At 43.7% G+C, this 18,217-nt stretch overlaps 1 protein-coding gene across 1 annotated transcript; it reads left to right on the top strand.

The window, feature by feature from the left end:
- Window positions 1-527: 527 nt before the first annotated feature.
- map6a (microtubule-associated protein 6a) lies at window positions 528-17,274 on the top strand. Its single transcript, XM_034099232.2, is given in 6 exon segments — window positions 528-1,571; window positions 9,509-9,728; window positions 10,871-10,914; window positions 10,916-11,077; window positions 15,068-15,178; window positions 16,789-17,274. Coding segments are annotated over 6 exon segments (1,422 nt in total). The 5' UTR covers window positions 528-834; the 3' UTR covers window positions 16,937-17,274.
- The last annotated feature ends 943 nt before the right edge of the window (window positions 17,275-18,217 follow it).

Raw genomic sequence — 18,217 nt, 5'->3', positions numbered from 1 at the left:
TTACTACAGATTCATCTAATATGTATTTGTTCTTGGTGTTATTTTATATTTCCTCCTGAGCTATACATTTATTTATTTTCATGATATTTATTTTATCAGGCAGATATATTCTCCTCTTTTCTGACCACTGATTTTCTAATTCTAGTTGTATCTAATGTTATACATATCCACACGTTCAGAGAAACAGTAGAAAAGTGATGGCGAAACGATACGCAGTGAGCGAAGGAAAAAACACCTAATTTACGTCAAGCTCACCATGTTTAGCAGCGTTATAGCGGAAATGAATGGCCCAATTTCAAAATAAAAGCACGCGTCAATGCCTTCACATATGCGACGTGAAGAGAATGTGCATAGAATATAATGACATATAGCCAATATATATTATAATGCTATCTTGTTGTGTGCTATTTATAATAAGATCATTTAAAAAGAGCGTTATTAAAGTCTTTACAATGGGGGTTAAACCGGAAGTTATTTGTTATTCTCGCTGATGGACTCATTTTCCTCCGCGGATCCTCCTGTGTCTGTGGATGCTGAGGATGAGGGCGGGGCTGTTTTCCGTTGCAGTCCTGCCAGGGAGTGATGTAGCAGACAGAGAGGGACCGACAGCAGCGGAGAACACGGCACTAGGCAACGGTTGTTTTTGTAGCAAAATAAATCTGTCTATTTTAGATGCAAAATGGATTTACTGATTAACCTCATCTGACGTCAAAAGGTGTCGCTGGCCTCCTTGCAGCCTGACGCAGGGACATCTCGTTTCTCTCAGCTCAGGAGACATATTTTCTTCTGTTTGGCCCCTGCACAGTGCATTGTAGTGGAGCTCCGTAGCCCACCATGGCGTGGCCCTGTATCAGCAGGGCGTGCTGCATGGCCCGCTTCTGGAACCAGCTGGATAAGGCTGACATTGCGGTGCCTCTGGTGTTCACCAAGTACACGGACGCATCGGAGCTGCAGCACATCCAGCTGCAGCCGCCGCTGCACGCGCACCAGGCCCGGGTCACCATAGATACGCAGCCGTCTCGCACAACACCTCGCACCAAGCCAGCCGCGCGCCCCCCGCGGAGGTGCGTGTCCGAGGAGCGCGTGTGCAGCTCGGTAATGCGCGAGGACTTTAAGCACTGGAACGTGCGACCCGAACCGAGCTGTAAACCCAAGAACGAGTACCACGAGCCGGAAACACCGTTCAACAGCGTGACCCAGTACCAGAAGGACTACAAACCCTGGCCGATCCCCAAAAAGTCCGACCACCCCTGGATACCTAAGCCCGCCGCCGGGGAGCGCGCTCCGGACAGGCCCCGGCACTCCAAACAGGCGGACAGCGGGGTGGAGAAGAGCGCTATCGCCGACCAGCTGCAGGAGAAGGACTCTTGGTGTCTGCTGGAGACCAAGAAGAAGGCCAGCAAACCGGAGGGGCAGAAGAAAACGGAGGGGCAGAAGAAACCGGAGGGGCAGAAGAAACCCGAGGGGCAGAAGACTGTGGTCCTGAAGGGGGATGGGGAGGGCCGGGGGAGGCCGGTGGATGCTGTGAACAGGCAGATCCGAGAGGAGATCACCGGGGACAGCTCCTACACGTGAGTCACCCTGTCAGTCTGTCCAGGGTCACAGCAGGGTCAACATGTGTTATACTGTACACACCCAGAGGTGGAAGAGATACTTAGCAAAACTAAATATGAAAAAAACTCCAAGTAAAAGTCCTGTAATCAAAATCTTACTTATGCTGCGTTCACACCGGAGCGAATTCGCGTCTGTCCGCATCTCTGCATTGACTTGACATGTAATCGAGCCGCCCCAAACATCGCATCGCGTCTGGTGTGAGCGCAGCATTAGGTGCAAGTACAAAAGTATTGGCATCTAAATATAAGTACCTAAAAGTAAAAGTACTATACGAATGACACCATTTCGGAATCATATATTATAATAACTGGATTATGATTATTGATGCATTGTTGTGTCTAACACAGCCTGTAAAGTTGTGGTAATAATTTAAATGACTCAGTATGTTGCTGCTTGATGCCTTATATTATAATATAGCCTATAATTCATATCTTATTAATATTTTGTAATAGCTAATAATCTGTAAAGTAACTAAAGCTGTCGGTCAGATAATGTAGTGGAGTAAAAAGAAGGCTATAATATTGGCTTCCAACATGTGGAGAAGTATAAAGTAGGGAAAAATAGAAATCATCCAAACAGGTCGTTATCTTTCTGCATGATATAAATGCCTCTCTCCATCAATCCTTCTGCTGTCAGGGGAGAGTGTTCACAACATACTATTACAAAAATAGAAGAGAAACCCACTTTAGTACTAGTAATATTTTATGTGGACCCACTGCAGTAAGAGAAAAACTGCAACACCCTCCACAATGTTTAAATTCATTAACACTTTGAAATGTATAATTAATAATGTTAATGTACGGCTGCAACACCTTTCTACGACGCCCTTATATATGACGCATTTCAAACACACTTGCAGTGCATTCACAAAGTAAAGCACTCTTTAATTATGGTTACACGTCTCTCAGAAAACATTATTTAGCAATAATTATTTTATCATTACTTAAGGTAATGCATGAATCATACTATAATTCCCATATCATTATAATATATTCTGATTAAGTAACTGAAGTTATACAATTCCTTTGAAATGAGCAGATATAATGCACATGGTTACGCAGCAAGTCCTCAAAGTGCAGATTGTTTTCCTGAAACAAAGCAAACATTCCCCAAAGATCTATGGTTTTAGTGCATGACCCAGTTTACCTGAATCATTTTCAGACTTCCCTGAGGTTGGGTGAACTCATGTATCACTTGATCTTAGGAAACAGTTGTTACAGACACATTGAAAGCTTCCTCTTGAACGTGCACACAGGAAGTGGCAGTCATTACCACAGACTGCAGATCATTACCTCGAAGGTGGTTCAGTGGAATGGAGAGGTCAGGGTGGATCCGTGTGCAGGTCCTCGAGGGTCCTCTCTGTGCTGCCATGCAACGTTCAGAGGGCGATGGCGGCTGGTGGATGGATGAAGATCCAGTCATGCACGTCACTGTGACTGAACGCATGTTTCCTGAGGCTGTGATTGGTTGCATTATGGTTCAGGGAAGCCTGTTGCTTTGAGTGAGATGATATACTGTCTGTGATCCGTGTCACACTTAACGCTGGTTTGTTTCTTTATATTTCTGCTGTGATCTAGATTCAGTGCATGTTTCTTTGTCTTTCCACAACTGAGTCCTAATCTCACTATTTACATTTCTCTCTACAAACACACACACACACACACACACACACACACACACACACACACACACACACACACACACACACACACACACACACACACACACACACACACACACACACACACACACACACACACACACACACACACACACACACACACACACACACACACACACACACACACACACACACCTTTTTGATATGATTTGTATTATTATTTAGTCATTATTACACATAATCACACAAGACCATCACTGCAGTTTAAAAACACAAGGCATGACCTTCTTTTGATCTGGTCCATTTTGTTTGAATCAATAATTATATATAATATCTAATTATATGAATAAAATATTTAGAGAGTTGATGGATATTTTAAGTGTATGTGTTCCACTGTCACACAAAACATCGGACACAAATGTTTATTGTTGTTAGTTTTTAACTACAATTTGCTTTAAATCTCTCAACACAATATGGATGAGAACAATTACGATTGGTTTACTTTGTTCTCAGTATATAAAGGTTCATGCAGAAACACAACACGTTGAATTTAGTTTAAAAAAGGAAATATTTAAAACATTTTTTAATAAAAGTTCTTAATACATTTGAAGAAAAACCTTTAAATAATTAAGTAACATAAAAAGAAATCTAATTTTACCAAAAAGTAAGTCATATAAATATGACAAAAAACTCTGAGAATCAAAAAATGTGCATTCTATTTATAGGTAGCTATTTAATACATTTCTATATATATATATATATATAAGAAATGTATTAAATAGGTGTCATATCTTGTCTGATTTGGGCTGTTTTTACAGTAGTTATGTGTAGGTTTTATTTAGCCAGTGTACTGTATACAGACTCTGTAGCAGGAAGTGACTTTCAAATCAAATCAAGTCAAGTTTTATTTATATAGCACATTTATAAACGATGTTTGGTGGAGCCAAAGTGCTGTACATATAATAAAAATAGCCTACAGTAGAGACACTTTACAGCAAATACAACAGCACAGATTGTTCAGAATATCAGTATGAGAAAAACCACACCCTCTATCCTTAGACCCTCTGTCCTTAGACCCTCTGTCCTTAGACCCTCTGTCCTCAGACCCTCTATCCTTAGACCCTCTGTCCTTAGACCCTCTGTCCTTAGACCCTCTGTCCTCAGACCCTCACATCGTACAAGGAGAAACTTCCAGAGAAAACCCAGTTTAAGGGGAACAAATGGGAGAAACCTCAGGGAGAGCAACAGAGGAGGGATCCCTCTCCCAGGACGGACAGACGTGCAATAGATGCCGTGTGTAAATCGAAGAGAGAATACATTTTACAGCATAGAGACCGAATGTTAGGAAATGCATGTGTCTGTAATAAGAAGATGAATCCACGAGGATGTCAGCTACAATCCTGTGGAAGCCATCAGGGAAGCAGCATGACGAGACCCAAGGCAGGACCGCAGAGACAGGTTCAGCCACGACCCGAAGTCCACGACTTAATCCAGAACTCAGGATAGAGGATCCAGGGCACAGGACTACAGCAAGAGGATCAGCCTCGACTCCGGACCCCGGCGTAGATATAGATACAAAACAAGAAAAAAGATGTGGCTGGGTTAATCGGAACAAGAGAATACACAGACACAGACAGAGAGGTCAAAGGTCATTGGATACAAGTTATTCTTGATGACCCTCTAGAAAGATCTCATGAACTTCCCCACTTTGATCAGGGAGCCATGTTCTCTGTCTATTCAAAGCCAGCTTCATTGTACTGGTTTGCAGCGGGTCAGTTACTGAGTCCTGTTCCCTCAGCCCTTTTCCTTTGCTTGATCCACAGAGAGCACAAAGACTCTTTCTCTCACTGAAGGAAACGCTAAAGGCAACTATAGTTCTTTTCTGCCAACCGCTGTTAACTGTTTCTTTTCTAGCCTGCATCGGTGCAGCATTCTAATCACACGTCCTGGCCTTCATCTTGCCACCGACTCACTGCAGTGTGCTTAAAGGCCACTTCTTGCATTTGAGAAAGTCACACGCTTCAGACAGCAGCTGAGGTCTTTGTTTCTGTTTCCTTTCCTTGCTGTAAAGACAAAGGCTATTCTTCATCTTGTCAGCAGTATTTCTTTACCATTATGTGACGCCTTTAATAAAAGACAGACAAAGAAGAAATTACGTAAAGAATTATCAAGAGAATTGGCACAAGGAATGTTCCAGAAAAGGCTGCGTCTTCAACTGAAATGAGTTTGTCTGTTTCGCTAATTTAAAGCACCTACATAGAACTCTTGGTAGCAGACAGTCCACTGTAAAGAGGCCAATGGATTTTGATGGATTAAAAAAATGATCCTCTTATACAGTAGAGCCTCGTGTTTCCACTGACAAGCAGAGAATGCAGAAACCCATTCTGAACACACAGCGGGTTGCTATCTGACATGTTCCAGACCAGCTCTCTGGCAGAGAAACTGCTGGGATTTTCTGCTCCCCGAAAATAAACCAGTTCATTTGAGTTGTGTGACATGCTGTAAGAGTGAAGGGTCCAGTATGCATGTGTTGCTTCAATTGAGAGCTCTGCCTCTTACGTAACCGATGTAATCTGATTTATTATATCTGATTACAGTTAATTTACAGGAAATGTCTTCAGATTTGATTCTGGATATAAATGAATTATATAAGATACTTTGTCCAGTTAAAACGGCAGTTCTTGCTGAACTCTGACCAGCATAGACGCCCTTTATGCTGAGGACACTGAGGACACATCACCAATAGCCAATGTAGTCCCTGGTATCATTTGTTAAAAATGTTCCGAATAAATGTGTGCACAAAGAAATTCAATAAATAAGAACACCGTGAGAATTATTTGCAAAGGAACAAGAGAAAATAAACAATCTCTGAACAGTTCATCCGTTCACCCTTGGTATGTGGGACCCTCGAGGTGCAACATGTACGCAATTATTATCAGTAAACTTATAGGAAATGGAAAAGCAAACCATCTCCCTCTGTGCAGCAGCGGGTGGGTGAACAGCCCTGTGCTGTAGACGGACACAGGAAGTGCACTGGTAGTCAGAACATCTATCTACCAATCTATCCATGGTGATGAATGATTAATGGACAGTACTGTAAGGAAACCTGCAGGCACCCGATGAGGTTTTAGAATAACCAAGAGAACCTATCTACAACATTGTTTTACAATGTGAGACAAACATTTGTTTTAAATGTTTGCATACAGAGAGATCGCAGAATCCCGGCCAATGGAAAGGAATGCTCTTTACCTCTGTGTGTGTGTGTGTGTGTGTGTGTGTGTGTGTGTGTGTGTGTGTGTGTGTGTGTGTGTGTGTGTGTGTGTGTGTGTGTGTGTGTGTGTGTGTGTGTGTGTGTGTGTGTGTGTCTGTCTGTGTGTCTGTGTGTGTGTGTGTGTGTGTGTGTGTGCTTAAGTGAACTTTCACGGTTGCACAGTAATGCGACTGTATGCGTGTTACAGTAACTGCGACATGATATCCATTCAGAAGACTCACTTTTAAATGCTGTAAGCACCAAGTACACACTGGCCTCGGAGACACAGGCGTTATTGTTACAGTCGTACTGTATGTCCATGAAGAACAGCAATGTTACAGTACAGGCCGCTGTGTCACACTGTGCCTCACAATCTGCCTCTCTCTCTCTCTCTCTCTCTCTCTCTCTCTCTCACTCACACCCCCCCCCCCCCCTTGGCCTTGGACATTGTTGTGCAACCTGTCTTTACATTGTGCCTCTTGGCCCAGCACAGCATTAAATGGACTTCAGTCCAGTTATGTCATCACTGTGTGATTTCCCCTCCGCTCTGTCCCCAGCAGACACGTCGCTGTCCCCAGCAGACACGTCTCTGTCCCCAGCAGACACGTCTCTGTCCCCAGCAGACACGTCGCTGTCCCCAGCAGACACGTCTCTGTCCCCAGCAGACACGTCGCTGTCCCCAGCAGACACGTCTCTGTCCCCAGCAGACACGTCGCTGTCCCCAGCAGACACGTCTCTGTCCCCAGCAGACACGTCGCTGTCCCCAGCAGACACGTCGCTGTCCCCAGCAGACACGTCGCTGTCCCCAGCAGCTTGCTTTATACAGTATAGGTACAACAGCTTAAATGTTAACGCCTGAAAGTGCACAAAGTTTCGATTGATCCAATTTACCAATTATATAGTTAAATGAAAATAAGATGCTAAGGTTAAGCATTTAAATCTTGATTGAACGTCTTTTATAGTTTGTAAATGTCAGCTGTCTTTATTGATATACTGTTGAAACTTTAGATGAACAAAATATGAAATGTATACAACATGAAATGCATATGTTTCAGGTTGGCATCTTCATTTGTCCAATGCTTTGGTTGATGACCAAACACCTGCCAAAGCAATGCCATTTGCATCGACGCTGTAGTTCTGTGTTAAGTGCTAATCAGCATCATGTTAGCATGCTAGCTAACATGATGCTAATCAGCATCATGTTAGCATGCTAGCTAACATGATGCTGATTAGCATCATGTTAGCATGCTAGCTAACAGGTCGTCTGAAAGGCAGAATACAGATAGCCTTTCAGAGACGCTAGCATGCTACAGACTCAATTAGTTTGGATACTATGATAGTTAGTATTTTAAAAGTGATATTACCAGTGGCTCAACAGTGAATGGAAAGGTATGACTAAGGACCAGAACCACACAACAAACCCTAAATCCTAAAGCATAAATGTGCATGCTTCCTGTTGTTTATCATCTCACTCCCACATCAGGTGAGAGCCCAGCTTCCACAGCGTGAGGCATACATCAGATGCAGCCCCTGTTCTCACACGTGCACACGTGTTACATCGATACACCTGTCCCTGAACATGCATTACACAGGAACACCCATGTTCTCCAAGGCTGTTATTGATGCCATCCCTTCATTGTTGTTGTTGTTGTTGTTGTTGTTGTTGTGAGGCTCTCGTACAGCAGCCTGTGCTCTGCTGATGTTGCTGCAGGGACACTTCTCGTTGAACCTTGGCTACGGAGGCTTGGTGCAACGTTAGGGGAATTGATGTGTGTGTGTGTGTGTGTGTGTGTGTGTGTGTGTGTGTGTGTGTGTGTGTGTGTGTGTGTGTGTGTGTGTGTGTGTGTGTGTGTGTGTGTGTTGCGCCCTGAGTCACAGGGGAGACCTGAGAGGTGTCACCTGACCCAGCTGAGACACAGAGCGCTCTGTTTGCCTGTATCACAGCACACTCATCACACTGCAGGAGACGATGTTTGGTTTAGCGCACGAGAGCCATGGTTTACTTGTGTACAGATGGTGAACATTTGCTATGCTTTAACATTCATTCAAATGTAACCAATTACCATTACACTAAGCAACGTTATTGGTAATACACATGTTCCATTTCTGTCATGTAAAGACAAATCCACCATGAGAGCATATGTGTTCATACAAGTGTTAGTTACAGTCAGAACTTCTCTCCTTAATATTAGGGTGTGTAGACTTGTGTTTTCAGAAGCATCACCTGATTACCTTTTTATAAAGTTCAACCAGCCCTACAGGCAGTAACATTTAGCAACGTTTCTGCAGCCGTTCAAACATGTGGCCTGAATGGAAGATGTAGGAATACCGTACACTGCAGAGAGGTAGGTAAGGAAGAGAGAATGATGCACATGTAAATAGCTTTAATACACCTGGCACTCAGCTGCTGGTGTCCTCTGTGCTTCAGTTGTCCATATGTCCCTGCTTGTCTCCCCACTGACACAGAGCTTTATATGTTCACTCTATTTATAGAAGACAGCATGCTGCACAGCGCTCTGTGTTGGCATTCTGCTGACCTTCCTCAGAAGTGCTGTGTGAGGTTTACAGAATATCACCGCATCAGAGGGTGGTGCACCAGTTCACATCCTCCCTACAGTCAGGGATTACAAAATGGGTGTCTTTCTGTCTGCAATAAAATCTATTATTAGAACATTTCTTTCGATGGTCACCAACAACAATAGAGCAACATACACACCAGGGGCAGTGACTCATTTGCATAGGGGTAATTGTACCAGGGATATCACAACGAGTACAACATGCAATATGTTTAACATATATGATGAGCCAGCAAATAATAATAATGTTATATATATTGTAAATATTGGTTTTAAAATAAACATAATCATATTTATTGGTGTTAATAATTAGACACTGTTGGTCTGAAACTATTGAAGTGAACGTCTGCAACATGTTTTCTGGAGCTTTCACAGAAATGTTTGAAGCAGTCTAATCTGAGCCTTCTTTACAATTCTGAAAGACACCTGACTTCCTTCTGCACGCAGGTCTGAGTACAAGGCTTACAGAGATGTGAAGCCCACAAAGATGATCCGGGCCCGGTCCCAGTACCTCCCCCCCGACGAGAAGTCCAGCCTGGAGACGAGCTACAGCGCCACCTACAAGGGCCAGGCCCCGCTGCGGCTGGACAACAAGGACCACAAGGCCCTGGACCGGAGGAGGATACGCAGCCTGTACAGCGAGCCCTACATGGACCCCATCACACAGGTGAGGACACACATTTCATTTAACACAACTTTAATCAAAGTAAATCAGGAGAGGACATCTTTACATGCTGCTATGTGGACTATGTGGAAGAACAACCCAACCTCAGGCATCATCTAAGTCACATGCACTAAGTCACATCATCTAAGTCACATGCACTCAGGCATTCTGTACGGAAGCCCTTATCTTAACCACTTCTCTGGAAAATGGGGAAACAAGTGCATACTACATCTACAGTATACACATTCTGTGGTAAATAAGACCATGCAACTCCTCTATTTATGAAACTTCATATACTCAATGTGTTGACATCGTTGAGCTGAAGACAGCGCTGGTGATGCACGAACCCTGTCCTCCTAAAACACTCAGACAAGTCAGCGAGGACCCAACGAGGAAACAAGTACTTTGTGTAGATGCCTCACAGGGAAAGTGTTAAGTCTCACAGTCGATCTGTTGGTGATAAAACGTAGATAAACCTTCATAACTCAAGCATTACTTCTCATCAACAACTCAAAGGAAAGTTTAGGAATATTGTACGAACAGATTACCCACAGTTATGTTAATGTAAGTTAACAATATAGATATAAAATACAAAGTATAGGCTTTTAAAGCTTTGGTTTTATTTTTAAAAATGATTTAAATGATATTAGTGGTTAGAGGCTCAAATGATGCTGTGGCGCAGTGGCCTAATGCGTTGTTGTTGGGATCAGGGGGTCACAGGTTCAAACCCCACTGCAGTCAGCATGTCGTTGATTGCCCACAGTGTTGAGTGTGTGAGTCACTGTGGATAAAAGCGTCTAACAAGTAACATGTGATGTTGTGTTGGCTATTAGCGTAATTGTTCTGGCCCCTGTGTGTGCCCGTAGGATTCCTAAAGACTTGTTATTGTTGTTGTATGTTGGAGCCTGTTATCATGACATGTAGTTCTGTCAGCGTGATATGTGAGGTCTTTGAGCAGGCGCACTGTGACGGAGGGCTCCGCTTCACCTAACCGTGCGTCCTGGTACCTCGTCAGTATTCATTGTGCATGTTATCATCGATTAGTTGAACAAAACCATAAACAATGTATTTAAAATGTTCACCACACTCTCAGAAATGCCCAGCCATACCTTACAGCTCAGGAATGCATTTGCCCCCCCCCTCAGGTGGACCGGTACAGTGCTCTGCGCACTAAGCCCAAGCGGCCTGGAGGCGCCCCGGGGCAAGCCAGGGAAGAAAGCCAAAGACAAGCAGAGCGCCGCACTGAGGGGCTCCAAGAAGACCACCTCGGAGAGCCTGCCCGAGAGCCGGCCCGCCGCGGGGGACAAGGAGAAAAGTAAAGAGATGAACAACAAACTGGCCGAGGCAAAAGAGTAAACATCCTTGAGCATACTTCTACTTTGATCTCTTATTTGTCGGGGAAACAAACACAGAGGCTGCAACACATTCCATCTATTCTCCACTTTCCCTCCCTTTCCTTCTTTCCTCTCTCCTTTGATCGACCCGTCACTCATCCTTCTCCTCTGTCCTCCTTCACTACCTCCCTTTCCTTCTTTCCTCTCTCCTTTGATCGATCCGTCACTCATCCTTCTCCTCTGTCCTCCTTCACTACCTCCCTTTCCTTCTTTCCTCTCTCCTTTGATCGACCCGTCACTCATCCTTCTCCTCTGTCCTCCTTCACTACCTCCCTTTCCTTCTTTCCTCTCTCCTTTGATCGATCCGTCACTCATCCTTCTCCTCTGTCCTCCTTCACTACCTCCCTTTCCTTCTTTCCTCTCTCCTTTGATCGACCCGTCACTCATCCTTCTCCTCTGTCCTCCTTCACTACCTCCCTTTCCTTCTTTCCTCTCTCCTTTGATCGATCCGTCACTCATCCTTCTCCTCTGTCCTCCTTCACTACCTCCCTTTCCTTCTTTCCTCTCTCCTTTGATCGACCCGTCACTCATCCTTCTCCTCTGTCCTCCTTCACTACCTCCCTTTCCTTCTTTCCTCTCTCCTTTGATCGATCCGTCACTCATCCTTCTCCTCTGTCCTCCTTCACTACCTCCCTTTCCTTCTTTCCTCTCTCCTTTGATCGATCCGTCACTCATCCTTCTCCTCTGTCCTCCTTCACTACCTCTTGGCTCATTTCTATACGAATAATAAGATGTCGGGGTTCAGACATGACATGCCACCTCTCCTCCCACCTCATGCTACGTCACACCGCTATAGTAACGAGTGGGCGGGGCATCCTCTTCCTCCTCCATTTGATGCCACCCCCACTCTGCTCGCCTCCATCTCCAGGTTGCCATGGCTACTGGCTGCCTAGGCAAGGCAATGGATGGCTGTGGTTGCATGGGCTGCCTTTGATCGGCTCAGCAGATGCTCTGTCGAGTTTATCAAGGATCTTTGAGAAAAGATAATTGGCCCTTTGGATTCAGTCTGCTGAATGAACAACACCTCTGGAAGATCCTTGATAAATGTCCCGCTTGGTTAGTGATGAGTGTGGCTCAGGCTCGGTGTGTCTCGGCTCTGTCTCTGCTTCTGCTCTCTGTCCATGGCACAGCTCCATACCACAACGCTCTGTTCAATGTGCTCAATGTCTCATGTTCACCTGGTGGATGAACACTACATTGTTTTTAGTTGATCTATATCCTATTCAGCTTTTGCTCTCATGTGCAGTCCATCAGCCCAGTTATATTTCACTCAAGGCTAGTTTGTAATACCCACTGTGCTGCCACCAACCATCTGGGTCATGCTGCTGACGATGCATTAGACACCAGTCATTTGCCTGCATCTACCCTACATACTGTGGTGCAGCAGTGACAGTGACATTTAGCATGCGTTAAAGCGTCCAACGTGTCTCCGCAGCATTAGAGAGGGATGAGTTCAAGGGACGGGTTTCAGGTTGGACCCGATCAGCCGAGCTCATAGCGCTGTCAGTCCAAAGCCATCACTCACATCGTTGTGTTTCTTAACCAGACGGATCCCTCTGCAGAGCTTTGCAGCAGCTATGCTATCGCAGTAGCAGCTATGCTATCGCAGTAGCAGCTATGCTATCGTAGTAGCATGCTAACAACACACACCTGCTTGTGGCTTCTTCATGGGACGACAGCGGACAGATGATATGAATGCTTCATCTCCATAGCCTTTACAGAGGGAGATGTACGGATGAAGCACAGATTGACCTTTTTAATAAATCATGAACAAATCACTGCCATTTGTTACAATCTTTTTACAAGTATAAGACGTTTTATCGCTTTTCTTTTATAGTAGTTTGTTATAATAAGGGCGAAGTGATGATGATAAGTGTAACTGATTTATTTTTGGACTCCAATGTGCATCACTCTTTGTTTCTGAATCAATGTGGATCCACTTGTTTTGTCCAAAGAACGAGTGTATGCTGGTTTAGTTTATTTAGCCCTCCTGTTGTGTTCGGGTCAAATCTGACCGATGTACTACTTTCATCAATCATAACTTTTTAGTTTTACATTCGATTGCATTCAGGCTTCATGATATCCTTCACAGCAGACATTTGAACATATACATTGCTGATCACCACTTTCATTGCATTTTGGATGATTTAGTCAACTTTGTAGCACCATGGTGTTCCCGCTCAAACATGACCGCCATAAAGAAAAGGAATTAGTAACCATCCGGATCAGATACAACACACACACACTTATGTGCCCAATCCCCCCATGTGAATCACACCTGGCACACACACACACACACACACACACACACACACACACACACACACACACACACACACACACACACACACACACACACACACACACACACACACACACACACACACACACACACGCATGCAGATCAATTTGACACATGTCCCGCTCTTATGTGCCCCTCCCCCACATGGATCACACCTGGCACACGCAGTACATGTTCAGTGTCTGTTCTTTGTATATGTACTGCAGTGTTTCATGTGTACCAGTACTCTGATACCATATGTACAGTTTGAAAGGGTGTTAAATTACATTTGGTGATGATTAATGTTTTTTGTGTTAATGTAATAGCAGTTAAAACAGGACCGGTGAAATTTGACGGCGGACACCAAAGTAAGGGGGGGGGGGGGGGGAATACGAAGACAACAGGAGGGTTAAAAGGAATATTGAATCTGGATTTACTTTTGCTTTGTCGGGTAACATTATGGTGCTGTCTTTGTGCGAAGACGTATTTAGTCGAACATACCAAAATAAACTGTAACGCCTCCATTTATAAATTCTGGTTTATTCCTAATGACCTTTTTAGGATGCGTTAAAGACAACGGGAACAGGAGGTAACTTGTACCCTCACTAAAATGAAACTAACTATAACCTCTCTTGTGTTTAAATATATTTATATACAGACGACATAGGCTCGGTGTTGGAGTCTCCACAAAGCACGGTTTGCTTTCACTAAGTCTTAGAGAGTCTGAGAGAAAGATTGTTTTCTTTGTCTTGGATTAGAAGAGCACTGTTAGTCCTATCACTATAACCCCCATCACACCTCACTGTTCTCATTAGCTCTGCTTCTCAGCATCCTTCCCTTCATTCTGAGCGGACCAATGCACCATCTCATCTCCTGTGGCGTTGGAGACCACCACCTCCATCAGAGCCTGGGCCCCATCAGGGAGCAGGGCCGGACTCATTAGCATGTTGCAGCCTTTGGTTGGGGGACGTCATGTAACACAAGGGAGGGGGCTCGTAGGGGCAGTACATGTAAAGAGTGGTTAGCACAACACACACCCTGTGCTAGCTTTGTGGGTATTAGGAAAATAAGGATAGAAAGTATGGTGAAGAAAGTTATGTCTTGGGCAACAAAAAAATGGACTGTGACGTGCTTGTGTTTCTATCTGCTTGCTCGTATTTAATGAAACATTACAAATAAATGCAAAAAGCAGAAAAAGCAGTGTCTTCTCGCTTCTTTTGTTGTGTTGATGGTGAAGGGTAGTGGCTGCAGCTTTCTGTCTCCCTCCTGTCTTTGTCTTTGTGACAGACAACATGGAATAAATCCACATGGAAGAGAAGCTCTCACAACTTCTTTCTATGCTTATCCAAAAGTCGCGTCACATTCTGGCATGAGCTCTGACTCCTGCCCTGCCCTGCATGGTGCCTCATGTGAGGACTAGCGAATATATTACTCCTGCATCACGCCTCTGATATATTCTCATCCTATTTACGGAGCAACATGCATGTCAAAGGAGGTTCAGAACCTTATTCCAGAATCAAATGTCATGTGTCTTATCTTCAATGATGCTCTTTTATGCAAACCCCCCCCTCAAATGTGTGTTATTACATTACTGACATCATGTTGTTCTTTCTCATACGTGTGCTGTCTGTGGTGTGCTAATGAGTGACATTCTGATTCATTTGAAGGGTTGTGCTAAAACAGTACCACTACGTACAACTCTGCCAGCCAATCCGAGACATTGGCTGGGTGCAGACCCTAAAGCAACACCTGTGGGGCTGTGCCCTCCCCGACCCAAGGTAATCAATGGAGACAACAGCCAAAGGAAATAGACCCTGAGCCACAGATGCACTCATTCCCATTCATACATGCTCATGGAGTTGTGATTTACTTTTGTTTTATATTGCAGTGGCACAGTTTTTTTCATCTCTGGTCTGAATAGCACTGTATATTTCTCTTCCATATGGACCCCAGAATAGGGGCGGGGGGGTGTCTGCCGTCCCATCCTACATGTAAGGTCCCTTAAGCTGCCTATTCTTAAGGAGGCCCAGGTTTAGTCCAGACATCTCCACCATGTTTAAACCTGCCAGCTGCTGTAATGCACTCACTCTGCACAGTTCAGCTAAATGCATGGCTGTCAGGAGCACTGAGACAACTGAACCGCCGACTCTAATTACATGTATTATTTCAACAAGTTTCACATACCGGTATTAGGTTAGTTGAAAGCAATAATATAAGTTGAACCTAATAATTTGATTCAAATGGTGTATTCTTGCTTTCAACTAACCGAATATAGTTATGTGAAATCTGTTGTCGTAAGACATTTAATTAAAGTCAACTCTTCAGTTGTTGTAGTGAAGGAGGTCAATATTCCATTCACTTATGAGTAGGGCTGTACTGTAGCGACCAGCTTGGACATTTCAACTCCAAAATTGACTTTCGAATGTGTGACTAGCTTCTTTTTCGAGTGCAATTCATTTATATTTCTGCACAGATGCAAAACAAGATTTGGCTTCCTTGATATCGTAGCATAATACCATTTGCAGAATTCAAAATGTTCAGCTGATATTATGAAATATGTGGACAGAAATGTGAAGCTTATTTCATAGACCTTATTAGAAGCTTCAAATGTAAAAAAACAAACATTAGTACAGCCCTGTTTATGAGGCAGGTGTGCTGCAGGTACATGCACTGAGATGGAGCACTTTGCATTCTGCTTGTTGTCATGGGTCAACGTTTCATACTATGTTTGTAGTATAATGACTTTCATTTCTTTAATCTGAAGCATGCTGCCACTGTTTTCTGTTGGACCTGCAATCTAATGTTGTCTTTAATCATTTGAGGTGTTAGCTTGAGTGTTAGATGCGGGCTAAGTATGAATGGAATGAGGGAAGCGGCTCTGCTTTGGAAACAAAGGAACTTGTAAGTGCATGTTAAAGATTTTCACTCTGATTTGTACCGCTAATCTATATACTACTGAAATGTGGTTTGTTACTTTGCATCGTGCTATCTCTGGTAGCTACTATTCCACAGAACACCCCGAGACCCTCATTGCTCTAATGGCATCCTGTAGTTCATACATATAGATTAAAACCAATGGCTTGTATTGCTCTAAAGATGCATCATTTGAAATAGAACATTTCCATGTGAACTTTCCACTTTTATAGTCAAGTTCTCCAAGTTATATAACTTGAAAGTCACTCTGTATCAAGATTGCCTCGGAGCATTTGTATGTGATGTTAGTGATAAGTAAACCCAGAGTGATGCTGAAGCTGATCTCCTCTGGAATGAGCGGTCACGGGGTGCTCAGCACACTGACTTGTGTTATTCCGCCTGAGAGAAATGCTTCATCCCGTGTCTCTTTCTGTCTCCTTCTTCTCTGGTGTCTACACCATGTGCTGCCTCCTAGAGATGCTAAGCACGAGGTACTCGGACCCAGTCATCATCATTCCCAGGGTGCTGCTGGAGGAGAACCAGCCCCTCCGCTGGAGAGCCCCGAGCCCCGCAGGAGCAGCGCCGTGGTGCGCTTCGACCTAGACGTGAAGCAGCCGGAGTAGATCTGCCCGTCAGGGTGGAGGCAGAGCCCACAGACTGAAGCTCTGTACTGTACATATATAGTATATGAAGTTGGATTAGGAAGAGTTAAAACCACCAAAACTATCCACACTTTTAAAACACGCATGTTTGAGTCGCTATTACCTCTAATATCACCGCTGTTTGACACATGGCATTATTGCAAAGGTGCTACATCATGTTCATGCAATTTATTTTCAATGATTATGTCAATATCATTAGAAAATACCCCACCATAAAGTGCTTATACAACAACTACACATTCAACTGTGCTGTACATGGATCAGTTTTAGTGTAAATAAATAATCACAAGAGATTACCAAACTGTTCTGTAGTTTTTATTGGATGGGTGTGAGGTGATGTTAAGTTATTAAACAGTTATTGTCGTGGCTTCCTTCCTTGTGTTTCTATCAAGCCATAGACGCCTTAAACAGACACTTAGAACTCCTTTTCTTTCCTTTAAATGACTTACAGTTTGAAGAGTAGCTTGGCCTCCGGTGGTTAGATGATGTTGCGATGTGTTTGCTCAAAATAAAATAACAAACTTTTGCACATTCAACAAAGAAAAGAGGCCATTTTCAAAATAAATAAGCATAACTCAAATAAAATAATAAACAACTTAGGTATTCTTTCTTTCTTAATAATGCTTATATAACTTCATAATGGGTAATTGTACGAGTTGTAGGTGTACGGTAAAAAACTGTTCCTCTGCGGCGTCTCTCAAACAGGTTGCCCATCACTGTGGCTTTACCGCAGACGCCGTGGGAATTGTAGTCCTTTATAATGTGTTGACTACAGATGTCACAATTAGGTGGCCTTTCTTATAAATCAAAAATACTGGCTCTAACAGTTATGTTAAAGTGCAGAGGTGAAACCTTCGGGATAAATGCATGAAAAAGGGATGGTTAATAATTATGAAATGTGGAATTGGCCTTAATACCACTATTACCCACCCACTAGTGTGGTATATTTCCATCATACTTAATTAATTAATGTAACATGATGTCGAGTACACCTGCTGCAGAGCCACTATTTCAAGTATACTACGTCATGGAGTGGCGCAGAATGCTGGGCATGTAACATGCATTTAAACAGTCCTTCGGCGCCACTCCATGACGTAGTATACTTGAAATAGTGGCTCTGCAGCAGGTTTACTCGACATTGAGAAACGGCCACAATCTACCTTTTGTAGGCTTCCTATAGCTACAGATCTGCAACTAGCATAAGAGACAAATGTCTGTATGAAATGTCAGTATCGTGTAGCA

Source organism: Pseudochaenichthys georgianus, chromosome 14 (assembly GCF_902827115.2).
Source record: "Pseudochaenichthys georgianus chromosome 14, fPseGeo1.2, whole genome shotgun sequence".
In the NCBI taxonomy this organism is placed as follows: domain Eukaryota; kingdom Metazoa; phylum Chordata; class Actinopteri; order Perciformes; family Channichthyidae; genus Pseudochaenichthys; species Pseudochaenichthys georgianus.
The sequence above is the reverse complement of the archived record's forward strand: the minus strand, read 5'-3'. Positions and strand labels throughout refer to the sequence as shown.